Source organism: Carassius auratus, chromosome 44, assembly GCF_003368295.1.
Source record: "Carassius auratus strain Wakin chromosome 44, ASM336829v1, whole genome shotgun sequence".
NCBI classification, from domain to species: domain Eukaryota; kingdom Metazoa; phylum Chordata; class Actinopteri; order Cypriniformes; family Cyprinidae; genus Carassius; species Carassius auratus.
In genome coordinates this window covers 5,204,000-5,230,412 of record NC_039286.1, presented here as the reverse complement: position 1 = coordinate 5,230,412, position 26,413 = coordinate 5,204,000, and the positions used below count along the sequence as shown (strand labels likewise).

At 37.1% G+C, this 26,413-nt stretch overlaps 3 protein-coding genes across 4 annotated transcripts in view; 1 reads left to right on the top strand and 2 right to left on the bottom strand.

Annotated features, from left to right (window-relative positions):
* Positions 1 to 1,880, top strand: part of LOC113062235 (exostosin-1b-like) — a 73,984-nt gene extending 72,104 nt beyond the window's left edge. The window contains exons 10-11 of the mRNA XM_026231944.1: positions 567 to 738; positions 809 to 1,880. Coding sequence (XP_026087729.1) covers positions 567 to 738; positions 809 to 994 — 358 coding nt within the window. The 3' untranslated portion in view covers positions 995 to 1,880. The remainder of the gene's footprint in view (positions 1 to 566; positions 739 to 808) is intronic.
* An 877-nt stretch (positions 1,881 to 2,757) lies between these two features.
* On the bottom strand, positions 2,758 to 21,597 carry LOC113062236 (mediator of RNA polymerase II transcription subunit 30-like). 2 transcript variants are annotated; one of them, XM_026231945.1, is made up of 5 exons: positions 21,501 to 21,597; positions 20,879 to 21,116; positions 20,629 to 20,796; positions 15,627 to 15,734; positions 2,758 to 4,357 (listed from the first exon to the last, which is right to left on the bottom strand). In XM_026231945.1, the coding sequence occupies exons 2-5, from the start codon at positions 21,029 to 21,031 to the stop codon at positions 4,262 to 4,264; spliced, it is 525 nt and encodes a 174-aa protein (XP_026087730.1). In that variant the 5' UTR covers positions 21,032 to 21,116; positions 21,501 to 21,597; the 3' UTR covers positions 2,758 to 4,261. The 2 variants fall into 2 exon arrangements, with proteins under 2 accessions (XP_026087730.1, XP_026087731.1); XM_026231946.1 differs by having other exon boundaries at positions 20,638 to 20,796.
* Positions 21,598 to 22,682: 1,085 nt separating this feature from the next.
* Positions 22,683 to 25,224, bottom strand: LOC113062234 (zinc transporter 8-like). Its single transcript, XM_026231943.1, has 3 exons — positions 25,108 to 25,224; positions 24,054 to 24,188; positions 22,683 to 23,926 (listed from the first exon to the last, which is right to left on the bottom strand). The coding sequence occupies exons 1-3, from the start codon at positions 25,136 to 25,138 to the stop codon at positions 23,781 to 23,783; spliced, it is 312 nt and encodes a 103-aa protein (XP_026087728.1). The 5' UTR covers positions 25,139 to 25,224; the 3' UTR covers positions 22,683 to 23,780.
* Positions 25,225 to 26,413: the final 1,189 nt, after the last annotated feature.

Below are 26,413 nucleotides of genomic sequence, written 5' to 3'. Positions count from 1 at the left end.
AAATATTAATATGATTATATGAATCCACAGATTAAGCAATCATAATCTTAAACAGGAAGTTGTCCAAATATAAGGATCTTTTTCTATCATGGTAACACCACAGACGTGAGAATGAGGACATGATTTTTTCTTAAAATACCACAGAAGTATTTATATGAAATAATTTTCTTGGCAATATAATTATTTTATTATGTAATTGTATTTAATTTAACATGCATAATATAAATTTTAAATAAAGATTATTATTTTTGTAAAGTTGCCACCACAAATGTGGAATCGTTCAGTTGTTTCAGAAAAAAATGATGTGCAGTTTCCGTAGTGAGCTAGAAATTTGCGGCAAGGACACATTTATAGGACAAGCAGGCATTAAATTTATATCTAAGGAAAGCTGTATTGGAAAAAAATAAGTTTATTAATTCAAAGTCTGATTTTGGGTTTTTTGCAGTTAACGAAAAACAAATCAATATCGCTTATCCAGTCCAACACTGAGCGTTTGAATTTATGATTTGGTTGTCTCAACCTGTCCTTGACAACTTCCATGCCCTCCATTCTGTCCTTTTCTCCAGATATTACCACTTCCTGTATTCCCACTTCCTGCCAAGTAGCCTGAAGAGCATGGTGGACCAGCTGGCCAACTGTGAGGACATCCTCATGAACTTCCTAGTGTCTGCTGTCACCAAGCTGCCGCCCATAAAGGTCACACAAAAAAAGCAGTACAAGGAGACCATGATGGGTCAGGTAAGTGTAGATAATTAAACCTACATGAGCTTGAGCAAACCATCTAACACTGTACATCTGTTCCTCGTAGTCATCTCGAGCCTCGCGTTGGGCGGACCCGGACCACTTTGCCCAGCGCCAGACCTGCATGAACAAGTTCGCCAGCTGGTTTGGCGGCATGCCACTGGTCCACTCCCAAATGAGACTGGACCCCGTTCTGTTTAAGGACCAGGTCTCCATCCTCCGTAAGAAATACAGGGAGATCGAGCGGCTCTGACCAGACTGGCGCCCCTTGACGGACATTCAACAAGGGGCTGCGATAGACACAAGCAAAGGACAAGGCCAGCAGGATGTGACGGCCTCTGTGGACCTTCAGACACACGTGACACACTTTTAACTCTTCGGAAGATTTAGTTTTGTTTCAAGGTTGGTAACAAATCACAAAGAAAAACTTGTCTTTCCCAGCACATGAGCGAGTTGTTGGACGACAGGAGGGACGCGTCATCGTGTTAGCACTTCTTCACCCCGCCACATCTAGATCCATCCATCCATCCTCCTGCCTCGGATGTCAGAATCACTTTTTTCAGAATCAGTTCACTCCAAGGTCTTGAGCCATGATTGTGTATGATTAAGCCTATGGTTTTATTTCCAATTTTGAGGTGTTAGGGTTTTTTTTTTTCCTTTTCAAAAGGCTTCATAATCATTTAGTTTCAGTGGAAGTAATTTAAGGCTGTGATGTAGACGGTTCAGGTGAAAAGTTCACAGACGCAGAAATATAGCATTGTGCCAAAAAGGGCCATAACATTACATTCGAAACGGCGGTCCCTCTTATTAGTGGCATAAAAACCATTTAAAAACCCTGCAGTATTTTATTTCTTATTTTCAAAAATGGTGCCAAGACTAATGATTTGCCTTAAGTGGCTTGTCAAACCCTCCCTACCTAATTAATTCATGCAAATCCACCTTAAAGTGTATAAAGAAATTCATTAGAAATCCCTAAATCCTCATGTTATTAAACAGCCTGGCTGAAAAAAAAATTGTTTGTCATAGTCGAGAGAAAAATTAGCATGGAAACAAAGGCAGAGCTTACAGTGCAGAAACACCATCTGTTTAGGTGGGAAAACTTTGGTAGACATCAGCGCGTGACAGGTTGCATCGTAAGGACTTATGGCTGTAATTTAAGTGAGACGTCTCTCACCTCCTCTATCTTCCCTGTCCCTGTGAAAAATGAGCTGTCCGTCAAAGTTCAATAAACACTGCCTCAATTCTCCCCTTCGGCCTCCTATTTTAAATGCGACTCCTTCGCATATAAAACTCACTGAGCCACAAATGGACACCTGGCAAATTTATGTACCCTAGAAAGTGGCAAGTATGCTTCTATTAGATCAAAATGTACATCCATTCTTGTTGATTTCATATCAAGGGAACGGCTCTCAAGACGTCGGGTTTTTCACTGTTTTCCAGAGTCAGGTACTTGAATGTCTGATGACTTGGAGTGCCGTGCTTCAGTGGCCTTTTGTGAAGGTGACTGGACTTAAAATGTGCCAGCTGTGAGCCAAAGCCTTTTTTTCTCTCTTCGTTTTCATGTTTTCTTCACATAATGCATCAGAATTCAGTTGATGTGACATGATGTACACTACATATTTTTCCCCCTCTACGTGGTCATGGTCAGCCCACGCTGAAATTTAAATGCATACCTGACACTGAATGTTGTTTAAGACCCAAGTTGCAGACTTAAATTGTTGTGCATTTTATTTTAATAAGCTATTTGACACTGAATAACGAGTTAAAGGCCTGATAAATTCTGTAGTAATGCTCCTGTGTTTCATCTGACATTTTCAGAATGAACTGAAAATCTTTATAACGGCCTGAATGCAATTTTTTAAATGTCCATCTTGACATTTAACATTTTGGTGCTTGCTTGAATCTTGTTATACAAGTATGTGAGTTAATTTCAAGTCCCTGAAAGCTTCTAGCTTTTACTACTAGCATAAAATGTTCATTAGTAATTATGCCTTTGTCATCCTTTTCTGTCCTTTTTTTTTTAAACAAACGGCACACATCTGGCTAAGTTTTAAGTTCAGTAAATCATCCAATTTAAAAATGTATGCCTAGCATTTTTACCTGTGGTTGTCATATCACACAGTTAACGTCTGGCCTTGCACAATTTCATTGGCCGATTATATACACTTCAAATACAATGTATATGATCCTTGTTCATACAGCTGGATCTACACCGTTATATATAGGATGATTCATCCAAGATGATTTTAGAGGTTAGATGTGTGCATCAGATGTCTGTTTTGATTAATATGTGCATCCCATCCCGTCACGATGCCCTTGCCAACACTGTCACCAGGGCTTATGATCTGCCCAGTATCATCCAGATCTGCCCAAGGCCCTTGTCAGCGCAGACGACACACTGATAGGGGTTTGCATCGGCGCCAGTGTTATTTTAATTATCCAGCTTAACGTGACAAAGCCATTCATTTGAAATTTGGCCTGTTGAATGCTGCTGCTACCACTACACACTTGCAAGATCACCAAAGAATCTTGGCAAATTTAAACTCATGCAATTGTCATATGTTGTCATTGGCAAACTGATTCTTTCATTGTTTTGTACTTTTTCATTCTGCCGAGATCATCCTGTCTCAAGGCTAACTGGTCAAATTAGCATCTTATTTATCTTCCATTATGTTCTGTGATTAGCAATAAGCAATATGGAGTCATGCTCAAAAACATCACTGATCTCTCCCTGATTGTGCCTTTTGATTCAACCGAGTTTGTGATCCCCACAGTCACATAGGACAGAAGCGGCAAACGTCATCGGCAGACACTAAAGTTTCCCAGCATCTGTTAAACACTCGACTGTATTTCTCACGTTAGGCTGTTAACCAGACTTGCATGACCACTTTAGGCTATTTATGAGTAAATACCCATTTGTTTTGGGTTATTTTTGTTCAGAGCTGTTGGTTTTGCTCCCTCCTGTCCTGACCCTTCATCCAAGTAATTAACAGAAGACTTTTTATAGCGGTAATAAAGAAATTGCAAAATGCCAATTTGTATGAATGATTTATAAGAAAATGAATAAAGTCATATTTGATGCTATAAAGACATGACTTGCATGGTTTATTTTTATTTTATTTTTTTCGATGAGAGGTTACTGATAAGGGATTACAAATAAAGTAGGGTACATTGAACCATACATGCTGGAATGTAGCACTATTGATTGTGCAGCTACTGTAGACAGCTGTGTATTTTTTTTCCTTTTTGAATTGAATGCTTTTATATCTAAAATTAAAGTCAGACCATTTGTTCTTTTTTTTCTTTTTAAATAGCAATTGAGACAAGCATTGGTATATACGTTTATACTTAATAGATAAATGAACACGCTTCCTACCTTCTCTCAATTTTGTTCCTCGCTGCTCTTTCCTGCATCTATCTTACGTGTCCCGCTGAAAACATGAATGCAGCTAATACAGTCGGTGGATCTACAACAGTGTATGACTGCACACGCATATGTGTGTGAGTATGTGTGTGTGTTTCAGCTCCTGACAGCCAGCATGGAGTTGATCTCCCAGATGAGGTTCCTGAGCTGGTCCATAATCATCTTCAGCTGCTGGTTCTTCTGTTTGAGTTTCTGTGATAAAAATGGAAATAAATATTTTCAGTTATTGAGATGTAAATATGCAGCACTGGTGAGCAGAACGTCACTGACATACATTTTTCAGTAGTGTAACAGCACAGCTATTTTCAAAATGATATAGAAGGGTTTTTTCCCTACAACTACCTGTATAACATGACAAAATTCATCTTATGCCGCATTATATGTCATTATTTCAGTGTGCAGAGCTGTGAAGCCAGTAATGTAAGCAAACTCGCAGAATAGTGTGATCAATTGCATTCTCTGTGTGCATGTTTCCTATACCACACAATCCACCTGTTGCGCCACCACAATTGGCGCAACAGAAACTATATTTTGCCTGAGAAATTAATTAAATGTTACAGAATAACATGGTGCTGCTGGATAATTTTGATTTGCCCTAGTCTTTTTTTTTTTTTTTTTTTTTTTTGCATGTACCATGCCAAAAACCCAAGCTTCCAAACCGTTCAGATGATTGTGTTAGTTCATTCAGTGAAGAATTCATCACACTGACTTAAACTGGTATCTCAAGTACACAAATCTTAAATGATTCACTGACCAGTCATTTGTTCATTAACCAGTCTATAGTTGCACTATGTGCTTGTCTAGCAGTATAATGTGATAACTATGTGACATAACACAATAAACCTGTTTTCTTGTAAATGTTTGGCATTACATTGTGCTTCTATTCGATTCACAAGGCAAACTCGCATTCGTAATTGTCACTGAAAAGTGGTGCTGAAAACTACTACATGCTGTATATGTGTAAATTGTTACATAACATTACCTTAAGTAACATCGATACATTGTATTGCTTTTGTTAGTTTAACTGCTTTATGTAAAGGACTAAAAGGAGTTATATACTTGTTTAACACGTGACAGCAATTCAACACAAAAAAGCCACAGTCTACCTATTTGAAATGAATTGCCTACTTCCACTGGGACAATGTCTCAAAGCGTTCATCATCTCCACCTTGTTTTATGACTTCAGCTTGTTCCAATGGCAGCACGGTCCCCTGATCTCATTCCAATCTCAATTTGGGGTGAACTGAAATGAGAGGTTCATGCAGCCTGTAAATGGGCAGAGGCTGTGATTGTACTGAGCTAGAACTGCTGAGGAATTCTTCCTGCATGGTCTGCTGAATCCTTGCCACAATTCAGACAGCTCTGGAGGCAAAGCAGTGCACTGATCTGTACTACACAGGTGTACCCAACAATGGACATTGAGATATAGCTAGTGATACATGTTTTTAATATATTCAATTTAATAGAGGTGCTGACATGACATTTTTTAGCAGTGACAGCAGAGCACTGAGATATATTTTTTTCCTGGATCCTTTGGTCTCTGCCTCAGGCATCATGCCCACAGACCGCTGGCTGAACATCTGAGGCATGAGGCACACAAAGTGGTCCGTTTCGATTGGTTGAATTCTACAGGAATTCCGGGAAATGTGTGTGTCGTGTTCTTGATTGGTTCACCGTCGTGACTCCAAACCTCCTCATGGAAGGTGAAAATCATCATTTTTACTGAAACAAGTATTTTTGTAATAACCTAAAAAATCTACTGCCATTTTTTTTTATCAAATGCATCCTTGATATTTCTGAATAAAAGAATTTCCAAATAAAATAAATAATAACCTAAAACTTTTAAATGGCAGCATGTAGGTTTAATATCTATAACACAATTGCACAGAAGTTCTCACACACAAAATGATGCCGCATAATACATTTTAGGCAAATTGCACACAGCAGGCAATGGCAGTGGTGCTTCTCAACCCTACTAGGAAATAGCAGAGCTCCAGAAACAGGCCTGGTGGGATCAGCAGCAAGAGATGACCCTGGTGAGCTGAACTTATGTCTAGCACCATTAAGACACAATAAAGTCTGCTTATAAGTGAACAGGTCCCAGCTGGTACAGGGCAGATCACTACATTGATCGCTTCTTCCTTTCTTAGCAGGGTCAACATGGATCATGATTACTCCAGAAAAACTTACAGGAAGAGAGTCTGAGGCACTTGTTGTCAAGCACTGAAACAGGAGTCCTGAGGCAAGCTCAGAGGACACAAGTTTCTCACAGAGCACAGACGTAAAGCCTCACTTGATCATGATTCTCAGTACAGATGTTAACTTTGAATAAGGGCTCTCAATGTTACACTGGCTTTCAGCGTTTAAGCAGTTATAAGAAAAAAGGCAAATGGTTGGAGGCAGTCCAGCTCTCATAACAAAACTGCTTCTTATGGAGCACGTAAAGCCACCGTGGACTGCTTAATAGACGTCAATGTGAACTCAAGTCTAACTGGCACTTTAGTATGTACTTGTACAGTGATATTATGACTACTAAAGGGACAGTTCACACAAAATGTGCTTACTCACCGTCAGGTCACTAATTTTTCCTACTACAGTAAATAACAGTAAACAACAACTGATTTTCATTGACAAAAAACACTGAAACATTCTTCATAATACTCTTTTTAAGAAAGAAAGATCATACATTTTGAAATGACATGAGGATGAATAAATGGCAGAATTGTATCTCTTTTTAATCAACTACTCATAGTATTGCTATCGTGGACAACAGGAAGTAATATTTGAGGATCCTTTGAATTTTGCTGTCTGTAACAATGAAGACAACCGCATGCATTTACTTTTCGTATGATTCAGTCCTAGGCTCAAACACGGCGTCTCCCTTCATCTGATTCTCTTACCTCATCAACTCACCATGAGATCAAAGCAGCCTCTCTCGATAATGAGCACAGAGGGAAGAGTTTTTGATCAAAATGTGAACTTATTAAAATTCAGGTTTGTTCAAATGTGCTGTTTTACACTCTGAGTGACAGCTAGATGACGTGCTAGGACCAGTGCACCAGTTTGCAAAGAAAAATTAGTTAAAAAATAAATAAATAAATAGCACCAAAAACTGTGAGAACCTCAACTTAGTCTCTGAGGTCTGAATGGATTAAAAACAGAATGAATAGAATAGCTATAGACAACTGTGGCTTAAATTCCAGATAATATGTGTTTATTGCAGATACTGATCAAACAGAAAGAATTTTAAAAGAAGAACATTTTAGTAGAATTAAACGAAATGCAGAAACTGTAGAACAAGCCTTCATTATAAAAGCTGTGACCTTGGATTCCACATGAATAATCCGCCTTGTCTCTCTCGACTTGTTTCAGCATTTCTGTTTGCTGAGATTGAGCAGGAATTACTAGTGTGTCTGTGAGTGAAGCAAGGGGATTACACTGACTGAAGAGCGGGAAAGGATGTACTACCTCATTCTAATCCAGGTGACATCACAGCATCTTTAATACAACCATCGAGTACTGCTTATTCTTTCTCAAACTGTTGACTAGATTTAATCTACACGCGTCATTCCCATTCATATCTCAAAAACGCATGCCCCCTAGAATTTCTGAGAGCAGTGGATTTTGAATACAACTTCTAAAGCAATATAATGTTAATATTTGCTAATTAAGCTGCATGAATTTATTACGTAAAAAAAAAAAAGTTGTGGCAGAAATCACAATTAAATAGGGCTGAAACGATTCCTCGAGTTACTCGATTACAAAAATTCCTCGAGGCAAAAACTCTGCCTCGAAGCCTCGTTAAATTCCAATGACGCGCACTATACGCGCGGCGCAGGGATTTGATTGTGTCACACGGACCGTTTATTCACACGGACCTTTTGAATTTAGTTGGCGCGATGGCGGAGAATAGATCTATAAATAAACGGCAGAAATTGTCTAAAGTGTGGGATCATTACACACTTAATAAAGAAGGGAACAAGGTGCAGTGTCTCTACTGCAAAATAGAGCTGGCATACCACAACAGCACATCTTCCATGATTCAGCATCTGAACAGAAGACATCCACTCTATGCTGTTTCACCAAGCATCGCTGAAACAAGGTAAGTTAACGTAGTCTAAGCCTATTGATGTTCGCTGATTTTAATCCCATGCTGCATTTGTAGCGATGTCGTGATGCGGTTTGACTAGATATGATGTTTAACTTTGATGACGTTTTAAAGTAGTAAACGTAACTATCACGCTCAATTGCAAGAGAGTATAGCCTAAAAAAAGAACCCCTTCACACACACACACACACACACGTACATTTTGATGTTTGTTTTGAGATTACAGCTTATTATAATTGTTTATAATTGTTTTATTTACATAATTTTTTTTATACATTTTATACATTGTGTACCTGTTTGGCTTGATATTTTATATTCATTTTTTGTTCTCAGGTTAACTAAACTAAATTTGCAGAAGGTGCAATCCTTTTTTTGTAATGTTGTGTATTAAGAAGACAAAAAACTAAGTTTATATTCATATTAGTTTTACAATACATGTTATACATGTTACAGTAAGTTCACTTAACTGTACATTGTTCTATAATTGTTGGCAATGCCAACTTGGCACTTAACTTTTGGAGCCAAACTTTTGGACTTGGAAATAAATACCTCTGTTGAGAAATAAAAGCCAAATGCTTGTTCATTTTACAGCCACATCATTTTTGTTATGCATTATTTGTTTTGGTTGTTCAAAAACACACACAAATCGTTTTATCCGATTACTCGATTAATCGATCGATTAGGTGCTAGATTAATCGATTACAAAAAGAATCGATAGCTGCAGCCCTACAATTAAAAATGTTGTCAGTCCAATCGGGACAAACCTATTTTGCTTTAAACTGAAAATCATGTCATCATTTGCTTACCCTGATGGGTAAGTATGGGGTTCGAGTGCCTTGTGTGTGTGTATATTTTATAAATTAAATTAAATGAATGAAGTAGATACATCTCTCCCATGTTAACGATCTTGTAGAGCAATGATGTGGACAGTGTGTTCTTTTGGCATTAATGCAGCTGCTGAACATCCAAAGATTTAACTAGCTTCATCAGCGGTTTATTCTGATCAAAGCTGAAGCCAGATGGCCCCTCTGTGTGTTACATGAAAAGACTGCTGATGGCAAGAGTGCGGTAAATGATGAGTGACAGAAATCTACCAAAAACTGACACAACTGCCCTTCAACCAAATTCCTTTAGACATGTTTACAATTCAAGCAGAAAAGATACCAAAGTCTTTGAAAGAGATGGAGCAAAGACCCCCTGTTACATATTGTATAAAAGTGAGTGTTGCATTTCAAGCCTCACCTATAACAGACTGAACACAGTGCTGTATTAAACATGGCACAATACAAAATCTTTAACATACAAGTTCTGTTTAGGGGGGGGGGGTGAAATGCAGTTGATGAGTTTTTTGTATATCGTTTAAGAGCTGGGGGGTGAAAACTTTTGAACACGATGAAGATGGCCAAATTTGTCTTATTTTGTTGAAATATAATTGTTTTCCATTTAGTTCTGCCCTTCGTAAGCAACAGAAGATACTTGTATGTTTCCCGGTTCACAAATTAAGTACAATTTACCTTGATCTTCAAATTCCAAAAGTTTTCACCCCCCAGCTCTTAATGCATCTTGTTTCCTTCTGGATAATCAGTGAATGTTTGAACCTTTTTTAATAGTTGTGTTTGAGTCCCTCAAATGTCCTCAGTGTGATAAGATGCATCTCAAAATCATAAAGTCACTGCTGGAAAGGGTTCAAATATGCAAAGATGCTGGAAAACTGAAGAATCTGCAGGACCTTAAAGATTTTTCTGAAGAACGCTGCTCAGTTTAACTGTTCAGAACAAACAAGGGACTCATGCACAACCATCACAAAACAGAAAGACAGTCGTGGATCATCAGGTGACCACAGACAGTACTAAGAACCAAGGGTTCCCAAACTTTTGAGTGGGGTTATTTTAATAATTTCAGCAATTTTTTAGTCTTGTGGACTAAATGTTAATATCTTTTATGTACAATATCTTACTCAGGACAGTACTAAATAACATGCATTTAGTATGATCTCTCTTATTTTTTGAAAATTACTCATATTTTCACAGATTCTGCAAGGGCTACAAGGGGTGCCCCACTGTATATATATATATATATATATATATATATATATATATATATATATATATATATATATATATATATATATATATATATAGCAATTAATCAATTTGATAGTCCTAATAAATTTAATAAATATATAAATATAAATATAAACTGAATTAAATTTAAATTTATATTTATAAAATATCACTTAGAAAAGAAATAAAACACGCTTCTTAACAAGTTGTACAATTTCACTCCAGTCTGTATTGCAAAGGGGTTTGTTCAGAACTATAAACAACAGTAATAATGATACTTGCTTTACCGTGCACCACAAATGAACCAACATGTACTGTAAACCTCTTTTCTTACATCCACTCTGGAGTATAAGCAGCAGTAAAGAGAGACTGTGTGTGAAATGTCAAAGAATTGAAGATTGTCTCCATTGATCACTGCTCCCCAACATTTTTCAATCTTGCATCACCAGACCGCTGTCAGCCTGCAGTATTGATTTAGCTGTTTATTGTTACTTCGTTTACACTGCTTGTATCAACCCTTCATGACCATTCCCTGCCCACTCCATCTGCGACTATAAACACAGATATGTACGTAGGCTGTCAACTGAATTAACATAAACCGATCTAGTTGCAAATTATTTGCAAATGATCTCCTTTCCTCTCTCAAATCTCATTATTTTTGTTCCACTAGAGAAATTCATAAACAAGAACCTAAACTCAATTAAACACATAATGTTCAGGTTGAAAAGTTCATCAGCTCTTCAAAGGAACGTTTCGGTTTTGAGCTAAACAGTGCGCTGTGTGTGAGTGCTGAGACTGGGACAAGTGGGAGTAAAAGGATTGATGGAGAAACAAACCGAGAGGAACTAAAGCCCCAACCCAATGTGATGAGACCGAGACGCCGGAGGAGGGAGGAGATCTATATAGATCAGAGGTGAAGGACGAGAGGGATGAAAAAAAGATGGCACCCACTTGGGGAATGATTGATGCAATGGAATGTATTAGAAACCACTGCATGTCAAACATAAATGTGAGCTGAAGTGTTTTCATGTTATCAGTTTGAAACAATCCTTACATAAGGCAGTACTGAATTTCAGACTTAAGGCATGAGCCTTCAAAGGGATTATAAAAATATGCACAATGCATATTGAAAACAAGACATGTTTATGTGTTTGGTTGTTTTTTGCATAAAGAAAACCTATATCTACTACTACATTTTTTTGAATATTGATATTGATATTTTCATGAATAATTAAGCATATCACCTTATCACCTTAAAGTCCAGAGAGGATTGTAATGGGAAGTTATGAGATTGAGATTGTTTTGCATTTGGGGGATTGTGACTAGTGCTGCAATGCAGAAAATTCATTTTCTTTCTGCAAAAACACACAATGGTCCTAAAGACATTGTTAAAACAAGAGAAAGCTTTCTTTAAAGAAAGGATTGTGTGATTCCCAATCAGGCATGTCCCTGCATCCCTTTCTTACAGCGGGCTCTTTCATCTCTCCTCAGACTGTCAGGGGCTTACTTCATCTAGCTCCAATGAGCGCTTCCCAGGCAGCATAAAGGAGAAATGAGCAATAGAAATCTTTCAGGGAAAGTGTAGCAGTAATTCCATTTTAAAGCCTAAAGTGAGAAAGATGTCATTTTAGCCTCTCTGCTCTTATGGGAGAAAAGGGAAAACTCTGGATTTGGCTGATGAGACAAAAAGGGTTCGATTTGAAACTGAAGAACGTTCCCTCATAACATTTCAAATACAAGACCAATCAGAGCAGTGTCAGTTCATATTTGAGCACTGATTTATAGAGGGTGAATCTGTATAATCTGATTAATGATAATGCAAAGATATTTTGATAATGCCAAGATATACTTTATTTTACAGTACGTGCACTTACATGTACTTAGTGTACTTACCCAAGAAAGTACTGTAATATAAGGTAACTACATGGGGTAGTGTTAGGTTTAGGGGTAGGTTCAGGGTTAGTACCTAGTTATTGTAATAACATTAATAAGTACATAGTATGTACATGAGGAACAGGACTGTAAAATAAAGTGCAACTGATATTTTAGTAACTGAGAAGGAGCTCCTGAAATCTAAATAAAAATGTGCCTGTTTTCCACACAAAGCTATCGTATGGCTTCAGAGGACATTTTGAAGACAAAATTAGGGTGAGTCAAGGTTGTCAAAATGTTCCTTTTTGAATTAACTGCCTCTTTAAGAAGCTCTTTTCCTTTTTCTGTTGTTTAGTTTTAAACCAACCTGTTAGACCTTCCAGACCTCAAGTAGCTTTAATTGTTGTTTAAATGTTACATTTACAATGACTGCATGAGAGAAAAGAAGAAAAAAAAATGAATCATTTGTATACTAGTACAAGGTAATAATTGGAAAACAAACAGCAATTGCTCAACCTGAAGCATAAAGAAGCACTGTGAACTGTTTTCAGGCCTTCCTCCCTGACCCCATGTGCACCAATTAAAGGGCCTCTAGCTGGTAAACCTGTTCTAATGGATGACATATGAACTGACTAATCATGTGGAGAACTGAGTGCCTCCTGCTAGCACACGCGTGTGTGTGTGTGTGTGTGTGTGTGTACGGTGAGAACTGTCTTCTCTGAACCGCCTCATTATGGTTCCAGCGTGTTTGTTTATCAGAGCACAGCTCCACCACAGCCCCTCAGCCCCAGCCCTGCTCCAGAGATAACGGTAAACACTTGTGCCGCCACCTCGGCCGCAGCCTCAGCGTTGTTGATTACGCTCACGGTATCTGCCTTCTGAGAGGCCTATTTAAAATTACAAACATTCTCCTCTCACATTTCTCACTTTCTCATTTGAATAAAGAGGACAGACGGGGTAATTAACAGGGTATTTAAAAAACACTGAAAATGGGGACGAGTGAGGAAGAAAGTGCAAAAGAGAGGGAGAAAAAAAAAAGAGGAGGGTGGTGGAGAATAAATGAGAGCAGCCGCCTCTCCAAGGCCCTTTTAATGGACTGTGACAGGAATTTATTAACAGTTAGAGCAGTGTTCAATCAAAGCGCCTGCTCGGATGAGTTGACCGTGCCTCGACTACAGTGGACCTTTGGATGGCCTCACACATCTGTGAGGTCCCTCTCACACCAAAGCAGTCAGAGAGTCAAAAAGAAAAGAGGGGAGGGATGACAGGTTTGAAGTAAATGATGCTATTGAGTCAGATGATGAATATTTCTGACCTTCATCTCTTTACATTGATGGCTTTTCTTGCATTCTTGCATTGCATTAGAAAAAAATACAAATAAAACTGTTCTGTAACGCCACAAATGAAAAGTACAATAAAAGTCTGCCGAACACATACAAGATGTGTGAAGACAGATTGGTCATTGTGATGAAGGCCGCTCTAGATTGCAGGAGCATTATTCAGCCAGGACCCTGACAATCAGCAATTACCCCAGTTGACAGATAACGGGAGCAGGGTGATCATTCAGTGACGGGACGTCCCATAAAGCAGCGGGACATTAACATACTCCATACGTGCTATACATCTCTCCACCACTTCACCAACTTGTTGGAGCTGCAACAGTGATGAAAGATTCACTAAATCAAGCCTGAGCTCCATTGGCACGGAAAACGGCGGCACTTAATCAACAGGACAATGGCATGACTCTATTAAAATGCGCAGCCTGGCCTACAATGGGATGAGTCTCCATTATGTTTAAACAAACTGACCTGAGTGCTAATTTTCCATCAACCATGGCATCATTACTTTCATGCATGCATCCATTTGTTCATTCAACAATGATGTCTTTCTTCCGGTTCATCCATGACTCCATTCATTACTATAACATTCTCTGCATTCATCCGTCTATCTGTCCTTCCATCATCCTTCATACTTCATCTTTCTATAGATCCTGTGCATATGCATAACATTTTTATAAATAGATTTAGAGTAAGATTTAAATAGACAGATAGACAGACAGACAGATGATCAATGCATTCATTGTTCCAGGCTTTCCCACACTGTAGTGGATGAAAAGCTGAAATAAACTCTTTCAAAACAAAGACAATCAAAATAAACAATTCCTAAAAAATACATGAAACATTTTATTTGTTTACTTGCATGTCATGTGACTATTAGCCAACATCAGAGATCCTTGAACATGCAAATTCTGCACAAGCAGATGAGGGAGGCTGTAACACATCTGCTCTCCACATTCTGACGCAACCTTGACCTCCTCTGAGTCTGACATCCTTCATTCCCCCAACATGATCACCTCATCCAGTGTGTTATTTGCAGCTGGCTATTTGGCCGGTGAAAAGCTCCAGGGCCCTTGTCGCATGAGCATTTCCACACCGACTTCCTTTCATGAGCATGCTGCAGTTTTTAATGAGGCAGACTCAATGGCAGAGAGGAGCTCAGAAAAAAAATCTGATCGTTTCGCTTTTACTGCAAGAAATTCTCGGTAGAGAGTCATCAGGAGTATTTTTATTTATTTTTTTACTATGGCTTTATTATGCAAGTGAATATGGCAGACACCTTATTGCTTGACACTGTAAACCGATCTCTGCAGGCAGTGAAGTGGCCTGTTTAGAGTTTATATACTGTGCAGTACACTACAGTTTAGGGTCAGTAAAATTTTTGTAATGTTTTTGAAAGAAATCTCTCAGGATGCATTTTTTTGCATTTATTAAATCAAAAATACAGTAAAAACAGTGACACTGTGAAACATTATCATAACATTATATAACAGTTTCCTATTTGAATATATTTTAAAAAATAATTTATTCCTGTGATGGCAAAGCTGAATTTCAGGATCCAGTCATTTCTCCGGTCTTTAAAGTCACAAGATCCGGCAGAAGTCATTCTAAAGATATGTTGATTTGGTTTTCAATAATTGTATTTTTCAGTAATGAAATTATTGTCATTATTACCAATGCTGGAAACAGTTGCACTGCTTAATATTTTTGCAGAAACTATAATACGTTTTTTCAGGATTCTTTGATGATTAGAAAGTTCAACATAACAACATTTATTTGAATGAAAGATGTAAACCTCTTTACTGTCACATTTTGATGAACTTGATGCATCCTCGCTGAATACAAGTATTAATGTGTATATGTAGTTATATGTGTAGTTGCAAGGTATATATACTTCCAATCACTTTGTATTTTGTTTAAAATGTATTATTTTAACATTTGATGTAGGAGTGTTCCTGTGTCAATGGGGTTTGATTCACAGAGAATGCATGTCCTCATGTATACCTTAAACACTACGCTTTGTATAAAAGCATCTGTCAAATATAAAATGTCCAAAATCCCCCAAAAAATAAGATTCTAACCTTATTTACTTCCAGTACTTCTCTTCTCTCTTCACTGGTTGCACGCATTTGACTGGCCATTCGGTCATCCATCTTAGAACTCTCATCCTCTACATAAGGGATAAGTTGCTAAAAAAGAAAGACAGAATAAAATTACCATATAGTGACTTTTTGATACTTCAATCACTGTTATGTACTCATGTTTGTGTTTGCCACAGATGGCGCCACAGGAACACGCTCAGTTCCAAGCCCTTCACTAGCAACTATCCTGAGGTGTGACGTCAAAAGCAGCAGCCAGGGAAAATATAACACCTATTTAACACTTCACACAATCAGGTTCTGGTTAAACATCTACTAATTGATATTTGTTAATTGTCATTAAATGCACAGTTATTAAAAAAAAAAAAAAAAGCATTAAATGGTGAAAGATGATTTTTGGTCTAGATGGTGTAGTTATGGGCATCTGCCAGCAGGCTATCTAGCCAAAACCCTGACCCCTATTCTGTTAACAACAACAACAAAAGAGTCAGGGGACTTTTTGCAAATCAAAAAATGTGACATGACAATGAGTTCAATATGCTCAAATGGCCTCCACAGTCACCAGCTCTCAATCCGGTAGAGCAGCTTTATGATGTGTTGAACGAGAGATTCACATCATGGATGTGCAGCCGACAAATCTGCAGCAACTGTGTGATGCTTTCATGTCAGTACAGACCAAAAGAATGTTTCACCACATTGCTGAATCAATACCACAAAGAATTATGGCAGTTCTGAAGACAAAAGGGGGTCAAACCTGGTACTAGCGAGGTGTGCCTAAAAAAGGGGTGCATTTAACATAAAAAAAATCACTCACTCGTAGGGAGCTAAAAGAAAAAACACCAAACATCAGAGCTTTTCTAAAAAATTAAAGACAGAAAAATAAAACTCTTGATCGTTTTCTAACCAATTTTGAATCAGTTAATGATTTTTTTTAAAGCAATTTTTCTATCCAAAGAATCTTGCAATTCTATTATTACAAGGCCAGTCTCAGTGGAAAAACAAAAGGTTAAGTGCCCTGCTCAAGGGCACAATGATGACAGTACATGAATCGCCCCGCTCGTGAGGTTTAAACATGCAAACCTTCAGACTGCAAACCTAGATATTCAATCACTGAGCAACCACAAACCACAAGCTACAAAGGTACAGCAATGATTTATTTATTATTAATGCTCGACTGTAGATGAATGAGGCACCTTTCGAATTTTACCTAAAGACTCGAGGTATTTATTTGATTATTTACTTACCATGATTAATCTGATGGCTTCCTGGCATCTTGGATTAAAAATGAATGAAACTGATATGGTGGTATTTGTGAACAAAAACAGCACTTTTGATCTCCAGGCAGTTTAAAAATGAGCGCCCTGAACTAGGGTTAAGATGGGCCATTATCCAAAGCTACATGTGAAAGCCTGAAAAATACTCTCAAAAAGTATGCAATGACAAAAACTTCCATGGTTGGAATACAATTTCATGCAAACATTTACTTTGTCTGAACAACACAAGAGCTTAAGATATGAGATTGTGAAGTTAAATAACCTGGTAAAGCCCAAGTAATGGATTGCTGCATAATCCAAAAGCCTTAAACAGAGAAATCAGATCTTAGGTTTTGAATTTTGTAACATATTAGCCATCTGTTATTTTTCCCAAATAATGCACTCAACAGGCACTGCCCTCTGGCTTTCAAATTCAACCTCTCATCAACCTTGGACAGGGTTACAGTAAAAGCAGATCAGCAGATCCACCCTCAAATAAATCTCATTCACCTTTGGTAAGACTTTGTTTCCCTCAATTTACAATAGAACAATGGTTTAAGTTCTATCCACACATGCTTTCTGAGATCCATAAAGTGTGTCATTCTTTTTGTGAGGTTCTATCATTCTGTGACCTTGCCAAACAGTCTCACAGCTGCTGGCCCCGGATCATGATCTCCTCACTTTAACATCACAGTGACACCTGCTGGTGTTCTGGATGAGCAATCAGTGCACGCAAGTGAAGGAAAACACAATCATTTCTGCGTAGTGGTTTTCCCATCAAGGGCATAAAAACAAATTCAACTCTCTCATTAAAAAAAAAATTTATATATATATATATATATATATATATATATATATATATATATATATATATATATATAAAATGTATATTCTGTAATTCTGTAAACATCTGAGAACTTTGAGTTCAAGAACAACTGAAGTAATATCATGCAAACTTCAATTGGAAACGAATGGAAAAACATTTTTCAAGACTTTCATTATTATTGTCTTAATGACTATTAATGAGTTTTTAGTGTGACAACATATCATTACAATGAAAAATAAACTGGAGGGAAATAGCACATGAACAGCTTATATTCCCCTATATATTAATATACATTTCAAACCAATACCTTGATAAAACATGTTATGCATCAATAACCCATTACAAGTGAATATATTTTACAAATCTTAAGATCTACACTACGAATAAGTTTGGGGGTCAGTACGATTCTTCAATGTTTTTGAAAGTCTCTTATGCTTACCATGGCTACTGTGAAATGTTATTATGATATAAAATAATTATTATTTCATACACAAATGTATTGTCGCTTTCTTGAAGCAAGAAATCCTTCAAACAAATTTAACAATGTAATGTATTCCTATGATGGCAAAGCTGAATTTTCAGCAGCCATTACTCAATTATTGATTTTGGAGCTCAAGATTGTATATTATTATTATGCTGCTTTAGTAATAATATTTTTTATGGAAATCCTGATATATCTTTCCTTAAAATTCTTACAAAAATATTTTTTCAATAAAATACAATTATTATATTTTTGAAAAAGAAATCTTTTGTAACACAGTAACAATATAAAAATCTTTACTGTCACTTGATCAATTTAACACTTGCTGAGAAGTATTAATTTCTTTAATAATTATATATATATATATATATATATATATATATATATATATATATATGGTCCCAAACTTTTGAACAGTAGTGTAAGCCTGCCTTTTCCCCGTCAAACTGTAACATAAAAACAGCAGTGCAAAGGTAACCAATGAGCAGCTTAAATTATCTATAATTTCAGTCTAGTTATAAGTCCCACATTCTGAATAACTCATATTTCATGGGTCTGCGGTTTACAGAACAGACCTTACAAGCTTTAGGCTTTCACAAGCCAGCAGAAAACCAAGAAGGAAAAATCTGATCATATGAAATGCAAAGGAGGGAGAGAGAAAAGAGCCTGGCAGGTTCGTGGAGGAAGTGAATGCATCAAACCACAGGCGGGTGACCAGCCCAGCAGAGACAGAAAACACACAAGCCGTAGCTCGAGGACTGATTTAATTAGCTTTGCACACTTTAGGTCCAAAGAATTATAGAAAAGAGCAAGAACCAAAACTATTTCTGAACCAAACTCACATTGAGCTTCAAAGGAAGTACCTGTCTGCAGCAAGTGGAGTCAGAAAGAGCCAGCTAGTTAATATAACACAGACAACACATTACTCAAGGTCCAGACACTGAAAGATGGAAGTGTTCTGCCAGCTGCCTGAAAACAATGATTCAGTGAGGTTCACTTGGGTTGATTACTTTGAAGTGGATGGAAAAAGTGAGGTGGTAAATGAAATGACATGGCTATTTCGTTTGCGTTGTGCAGTGAATTCCACCGCTGGGAGCCGGTGATTGCCTGGGTTGGAAAATGCTGACATGAGGGACTTCACCAGCTGTTCATTACAGAGCGCCGCAGCTAATTAGCAAGGTGATGAGGCAATGCCACCGAATCCATTATAGCACTTCCTGTTTGGTGAGAAAGCGCAACAGGAGCTAAAGAGAACACCTGAAATCCAAAAAGATGAGGCCGAGCCAAAATAAATATCCTGTTAGCACAGGAGCACCTCTGTTAATGAGAAAAAAGAACCAGAATTTCCATCTCTTAAGGCTTTTGCTCATACCCTCCAGTTGTAGCAACTGCAGATCTAATGACTTTATTCCACCTCTCTCTTCAATAAAAGAAAAAAGATTGCACGAATGACACTTAAATGACTCAGAGTCAGCAGACCAGCTGTGCATTCGATCCAACGCTAAAGGGCTTCATTTACTATCACACACATTTGAGCCTTAATTCCTAAGGGGGCCAAATTATGTCTAAATCACAGCAACACTTCATGTTTCATATGTGTCTGTGACTCATGAAATTAGAGCATATATATCCTTTCATCTCGATTAAAGCACTGTATGTTATTCCAGATGTTTCCAGAAGTCCTAAGTGTTTCTGAAGAACATTCAAGCTCTTGTAGAGCTTGTACTTTACAAGTCCAGACATGACGTCAATGAGCTCTTCGGGTGACCAAACTAAGTCAGTGAATCTCAGCTGGACTCAATCACTAGATCACTTCAATGCTGATAGGAAGCCAAGCTGACAATGTGATTCAAGCATGTTTCCCTCTGCTGGAAACTGAAAGCTAGCACTGAAAAGGTGCACTAATTAAAACATTTGCATGCAAGTAAATGCTATGGATGGACAGAATTCCCTCAAGTACAAAATCGAATGAACACACTCTTGAATATTCAATCGAAATCCACTTTCAAGTTATCAACCCCTTATAACAGAATTAATATGTTTGAGAAATGTGTTTGTTTCGAGATGCTTCAATCATGTCAGTGGCTTAGAAAAGGCTATTTTATTCTATATAGGATTCAAAGACCCCAATGTTCAAAACAATATTCAAAGGCCCCATGATGTCTTTTCCAGTTGCTTGCAACTTACTTAAGACGTAAAGACAAATATTTAAAATTATATATTTTTACACACATTTTCTATTTATTATACATTATTTTTCACAAAAAAAGTATATTTAATGCTCATGTAGTTTTACGATTTTATTAACATGACTAGGTCTAGAATTTACTTTTAAAATAAAGCCACAACATATATCCAGGTTTTTCAAGACAATGGTAAACCTGGTTATGGAATTTTCAAAGAAAAGAAACAAAGTTATCTCACCAATCTCACCTCAGGGGGGACGGGGTCCAGACCAGCACAATTTTCATTGCATTTGTCATAGACGAGACGGAGCTTGCGGAAAAGGACAGAGAGCATCCGCAAGTGCTCCTGCAGTTTCCCCAACCGGTCCTGATGAGTGTTAGGATGATAGGTGACTCCATTCGGCAGCTGAGTGAGAAGACAGGGAGAAAGAGTGTCAGGAGGTTAAGTCTCCATCTGTGGATGGATGCTCTTGAGGGGATGAACTTACCTGCATGTTTCTCAGCAGCTGAAAGATCTCCATGGTTCGTAAGACAATGTCCTGCACCGTCTCCTGTCCGATCCGACAGAGCGAGGCTGTGTTCACATCCCGAGCTGCCTGAGCCTGTTGCCCAGGGAACTGGGCCAGAGGAGGGGTTGTCATGGGGACAGCGGGATGTGAGCACTGATGGCTGGGTGACTATTTAGTGGGACTTTATGGCATGTCTGTTAACAATATATGTTCATGACTGTAAGAGAGAGAGAGAGAGAGAGAGAGAGAGAGAGAGAGAGAGAGAGTATTGGCATGTTAACTGAACCGTACAACTAAAACATATATACATAACAAACCATACATCACATTTTAGCATTACATAATCAAATTATAAACAATAAATAAAACACAATAACATACAAAAGCAAGTGAAAACACAATAATATTCGAATAGCAGACTAAACATTTAGGTACAACAAAATCTATTATTTAGCTCTACATTGAGCTACTATCTTCAAAGCTTAAATGTCTAACGAAGCTGGACAAAAACAGCAACTATCAGCCATAACATGTATGTGACAAAAACCCAGAAAATGGTTTTCGTGTAAATATATGCAAACATTAAGAGCGTTTAAAACACCTTGCTTGTGTTGTTGACAAGACCCGACATGATTTCCGTGCTGTGTTCTCGTCTGAGTCAGCCATCGCGAGATTCCACGAGAAGTCACCGGGTTTCACATAAAGTGTATGGCTCAGTGCTTAGCAAAGAACATTTTTTGATATAAACAGTATGTTTGTTTAAACAAATGTTGTACTTGAATTTTGTTTTCAATACAAATATCTATATTCTACAAGCTTATATGGGATATATTGTTACTAAACGTATAATGAAAATGCGAGTACGCTTTTTAGCTGAAGGTGCAGCGCGCCATCTAGCGTTCACTAATATTTTACATACATTTTTGCCATTTTAGTTTTATTTTATTTTATTATGTATACAACTTTTAAAAATCCTAGTGTCTCTTAAAAATGGTCATATGCTATATGCAGTCCTGTAGTATTATGTGGATTAAATGAAACTGTGAAACTAAATGTATCTGTTTACATCTGAAGAAACTGTCAATGCATTATTGGAAATAACAGATTAAAGTTGCATAATGATCTCAAATCATTGGTTCATGACAGAAAAACAAAGACAGACCTTCATACTGAATCAATTTGTGTTGATTTTAAACAACAACCAAACAAGAATCAATGAGAACTTCAGCCTCCCTATGATCAGAAACAATGATTTCACTTGAGTTCAAGTCTGTTTTGTGGACATGCACTTTTGCTTCTGTCCATTTATATGCCTAATAATCCTACAAATCCTTTTTCAGTATCAAAGAAGATGATTGCATATAATTTTAGGTAATTTGTAGTCTGAGTGGCTTTCATAGATGTAGGTCTTTCATTGTAAACCTGAGTGACATTGTTCCTCTCAGTATAGAATATGCACTTACACACAACAGTTTGACAATTACTCTTCTTATTCATAGTGTGTAAAGCCACATAGGGACTCCCACTACAAAAAGGCTTTTCTCTGTATATTTTGATTATTAGCTTGGCTTGATTTTCTATCCTCATCCAGTGGACTATAAGAGGATTAGACCATGGATGAGCAGGAGGTACAATGAGATACAGTATTTCACTTAAAAGAGAATGAAAGCGAGAGAGCGCGATGGAATTAAGCTGCTTGCTCTTTTGATGGGCTTTCCTTTGAATAATACATGCAAATTGGGAATTAAGTGATGGAAGACAACATTTGTGTAGAAACCTGTTCTAGATTTGATTTAAATTTTCTGTTTATTATATGTAAAAGTATCTGGGGTGGCAAATCTGTAAGGCAAATCCACCGAACTGTACACTACCAACAAATACAAACATACTTTACTTTTTCAATTTTAATATTCACTTTTGAATATATATTTTTCCGTATTCATCCGTTAATACCCAACTATTTAATAGACCCGTGCTAGCATGAGCTTACAATGATCAGTTGTGTTTTTTAACAAATATTCATTTTTAACTATAACAAATATTAATAAACACTGCTTATTGTTAGTAACTTTTGTAACTAATGGAATCTTATTGTAGAGGGTTACCATAAAATTGCAAAACATAACATTGTAAATGGGACAAAATCATTGATCAGTCCTGTAGTAATAAAATGAATGAAAAGATCTCTTAGTGTTAAAGAAATAAGAAAGAAACCTAAGAACAACAATAAGATGAACATGCCTTTGATTTGTGGTAATTATCCTTTTAAATATGGGATGGTTCAAAGAATACAGTACATTACACCAGCACAGTTCTCCTGTCTGCTGATGACAAAAAATAAACATATGAATGAAAAAAGTAAATGGACAGAACAAAAAATGTTATTGCATTGACTATTCAGAATTGTTTTTCATTGCTAAAGTACCTTCTTACCAAGCTCAGTGAATTAAATTTGGCACATTTCAACAATCTATTTTTTTTTCTGACAGATCTATTCACAACAAATTCTTCTTAAAGGGATAGTTCACCCAAAATAAAATGCTGGTATTTAATCTCATCTTCATGCTGTTCTGTATGACTACAGAACAGAAAAGAAGAACAATGGGGTCCAAACACATTTCATGAATAATAATAATTTATAAAAGTAATAAAGTGTTGGAACATCATAAAGGTAAGAATATGTGACGTGAATGTGAAATGTGTTGGCAGAATTTTCATTTTTGGGAGACCATCCCTTTAAATCCAAATAAGTGAAAAAACACACATGAACAGAGGTGTCTGAAATCCAAAAACACCTTATTGTGAAATAAAACTTGTGGAATGATTCTCTTTTGTCCCTTTGGACCAGGGCCATTCTTTAATATAAAAGTCTGTGGGTGTTTCACTTTGTGGGGTCTTCACAGAGGTTACAGTCAGCCCTTTGGTCCGCCTGATGCTCCAGTTGAATGGTTACTGAATGGAAATTGTATGAGGTGAAACAGGTCTGGGTCATTTCTCTCAACACCGCCTGTGGCTCTACAGTATCATCTGAAGAGTGAAAAATGAACAGACGGTTATAAACTTATGGCTAGGGTGAATATATAAGATATATGTTTTTGCTTTACGATATGCAAATAAATGGAACAAAAATTCAGTATGGAGTTAAAAGTGTTACCTATAGCCACATGAGCAGAAAGTACAGCCTGGTTCATTGTCAAGGCCCAGATGTGAAGGTTGTGCACAGCTTTGACACCCTTTACTCGGAGCAGTTGTTCCCTCACCTCATTGTAGTTCACACCAGCCGGCGTACCTGTGGAGGAGAAACACTGAGGCTGACGAGATCCTAATTCAAATCTTCATCTTCCAACAAATGTTTTAAAGAGGATAAGAAATTCAGAAGGCCTGAAAAATGAAACAACCTTCCACAGAATGCCAATTAAACGGCTTGCATTTATTTATAGATACTCATATTTAAGATTTACCTTCATTTGAATTTGCTAGTCACACATTTTGACAGACCTGCTTATTCATCATTATTACTACATTCTAAATTAAGAATAATAACTGATTAAAACAGAAATTTCATGATGGAAATATGACAATTTTGTGGTGACCAAATTTACAATTAAATTAATCAAAACTATCTTTTAAAGCAGTCGATTGGGTCCTTGAATTTGATTAATTTGTTTTAATCGCTCAGTTTGTCTGTGTTAGCATGTTTCTATTAGCAATGAAGAAGAGTGACTCTTTCTTAGAGGTTTAAACCATGCATCACCTGGAGGTGGTGAGAAGAGACCAAGTGAGTGTTTAATCAACCATCTGCTCAGATTATTCCCTCAAAAACACTGATTCATTCAGGAACAAACCCAGTGACGGTCACAACATGTGAGTCATGAAATCATTCACTCAACCAGGAACAAAATCAGTGACATTATTATCAGTGATTCAGTCACTCAAGTAAATGATTCCCTCAAAAACACTGATTCATTCAGGAACAGAACACCACTATTACAGAGTCACAGACATAACAGATTCTGTTTTAGCTTCTTGTGGGACTATTTTCATTGAAAGAACTAAAATAGACAAAGTATGTCTAAGTTTAGTCAATGTTATGTCTGTGATGTAAACATATTTATAAGGTTTTTTAAAGTCGCCACTCTTTACCTAAACTACAGCTCTACGATTTCTGAAGCATAACTGAAACAGAAAAAAACACAATACATTTTTACCTTCCATTAAGACAATGATAATGTCCCTCATGATGGTGATTGTGGTTCCCAGGACAAATATAGAAAACAGGAAGGTGCAGATGGGATCTGCAATTTTATATTCAGGCTATAAAAAGAAAAAAAAAAATTTTCATTAGTATTATGCCATCAAAATTGGATCTATACTTATTATCTGCCATACTATTACATTAAAATGCATTCAGACAACACTAGCATTCCCTCATAACTGCCTGTTTTCTTCTCTTTTTCTATATAACAAACAGCTACTGGTTAAGCCAATGATACTTTTACATTAAATACTTCTGGTTCATCATTTAGGACTCATCAGACCTCAGATCTAATAATCTCTTACCTTAAAAAGATGATGAGGGCACTGACAAGCACACTGACACTCTGTAGAGGTCTCCAATCACGTGGGACAAACGCTGCCCTGACGCTAGCATTAGCTTGTTGCCTTTTACCCAGACCCATGCTTTTCGATGTCCATGATGATTAGCGTTAGAATTGCTGGTGGCCATTTTTTCTTGCTATGGTCATGACTGTGGCCGTGGCCACCGCTCAGACCACCATGACTATGGCCATGACCTGACTGATGCAGAGTGAAGGCCATTCTGCACAGAGAACAACAGAAGGAAGTCAGTTTTCACAGCAAATAACGATTATTTTTTTAAATGTCATAGATTAGTTAGTTATTAGATTAGGGCAAATATACTCAGAAATAGAACGGCATCGCTCAGTGAGGTTTTTTGTCTTACATAATGTTGGCCAGTACAGCACAGCCAGAGGTTATAAGCATGACTGTGCCCTCAATAGTGAAGTCATCTTGAATGAGCCGTTCCACTGCCAGATACACCAGCACACCAGTCACCAGCCAAATGGTGAAGACAGATAACAGAGCACCCAAGATTTCTGAAAATACCCAATAGTAAATAAGTAGATGAAATTACAACTGTACTTTGTATAGTTCACTATAGAATACATCGAGAATAAATACGTATGAATACAATACTGTTCAAAAATTTGGGGTAAGATTTTTTTATGTTTTTGAAAGAGGTCTCTTATGCTGACCAAGACTGCATTTATTTGATAAAAAAAAAAAAATGTAATATTGTGTAATGTTATTAAAATTTTAAATAACTATTTTATATGTTCATATATTTAATTTATCTGTGTGTGGCAAAGTGTGAATTTTCAGCAGCCTTTACAACAGTCTTCAGTGTCAGGTGATCCTTCAGAAATTATTCTAATATGCTGTTTTGGTGCTTAAAGGAACAGTTCACCTTCAGTTGCTGGTCCCCCTGTCTTC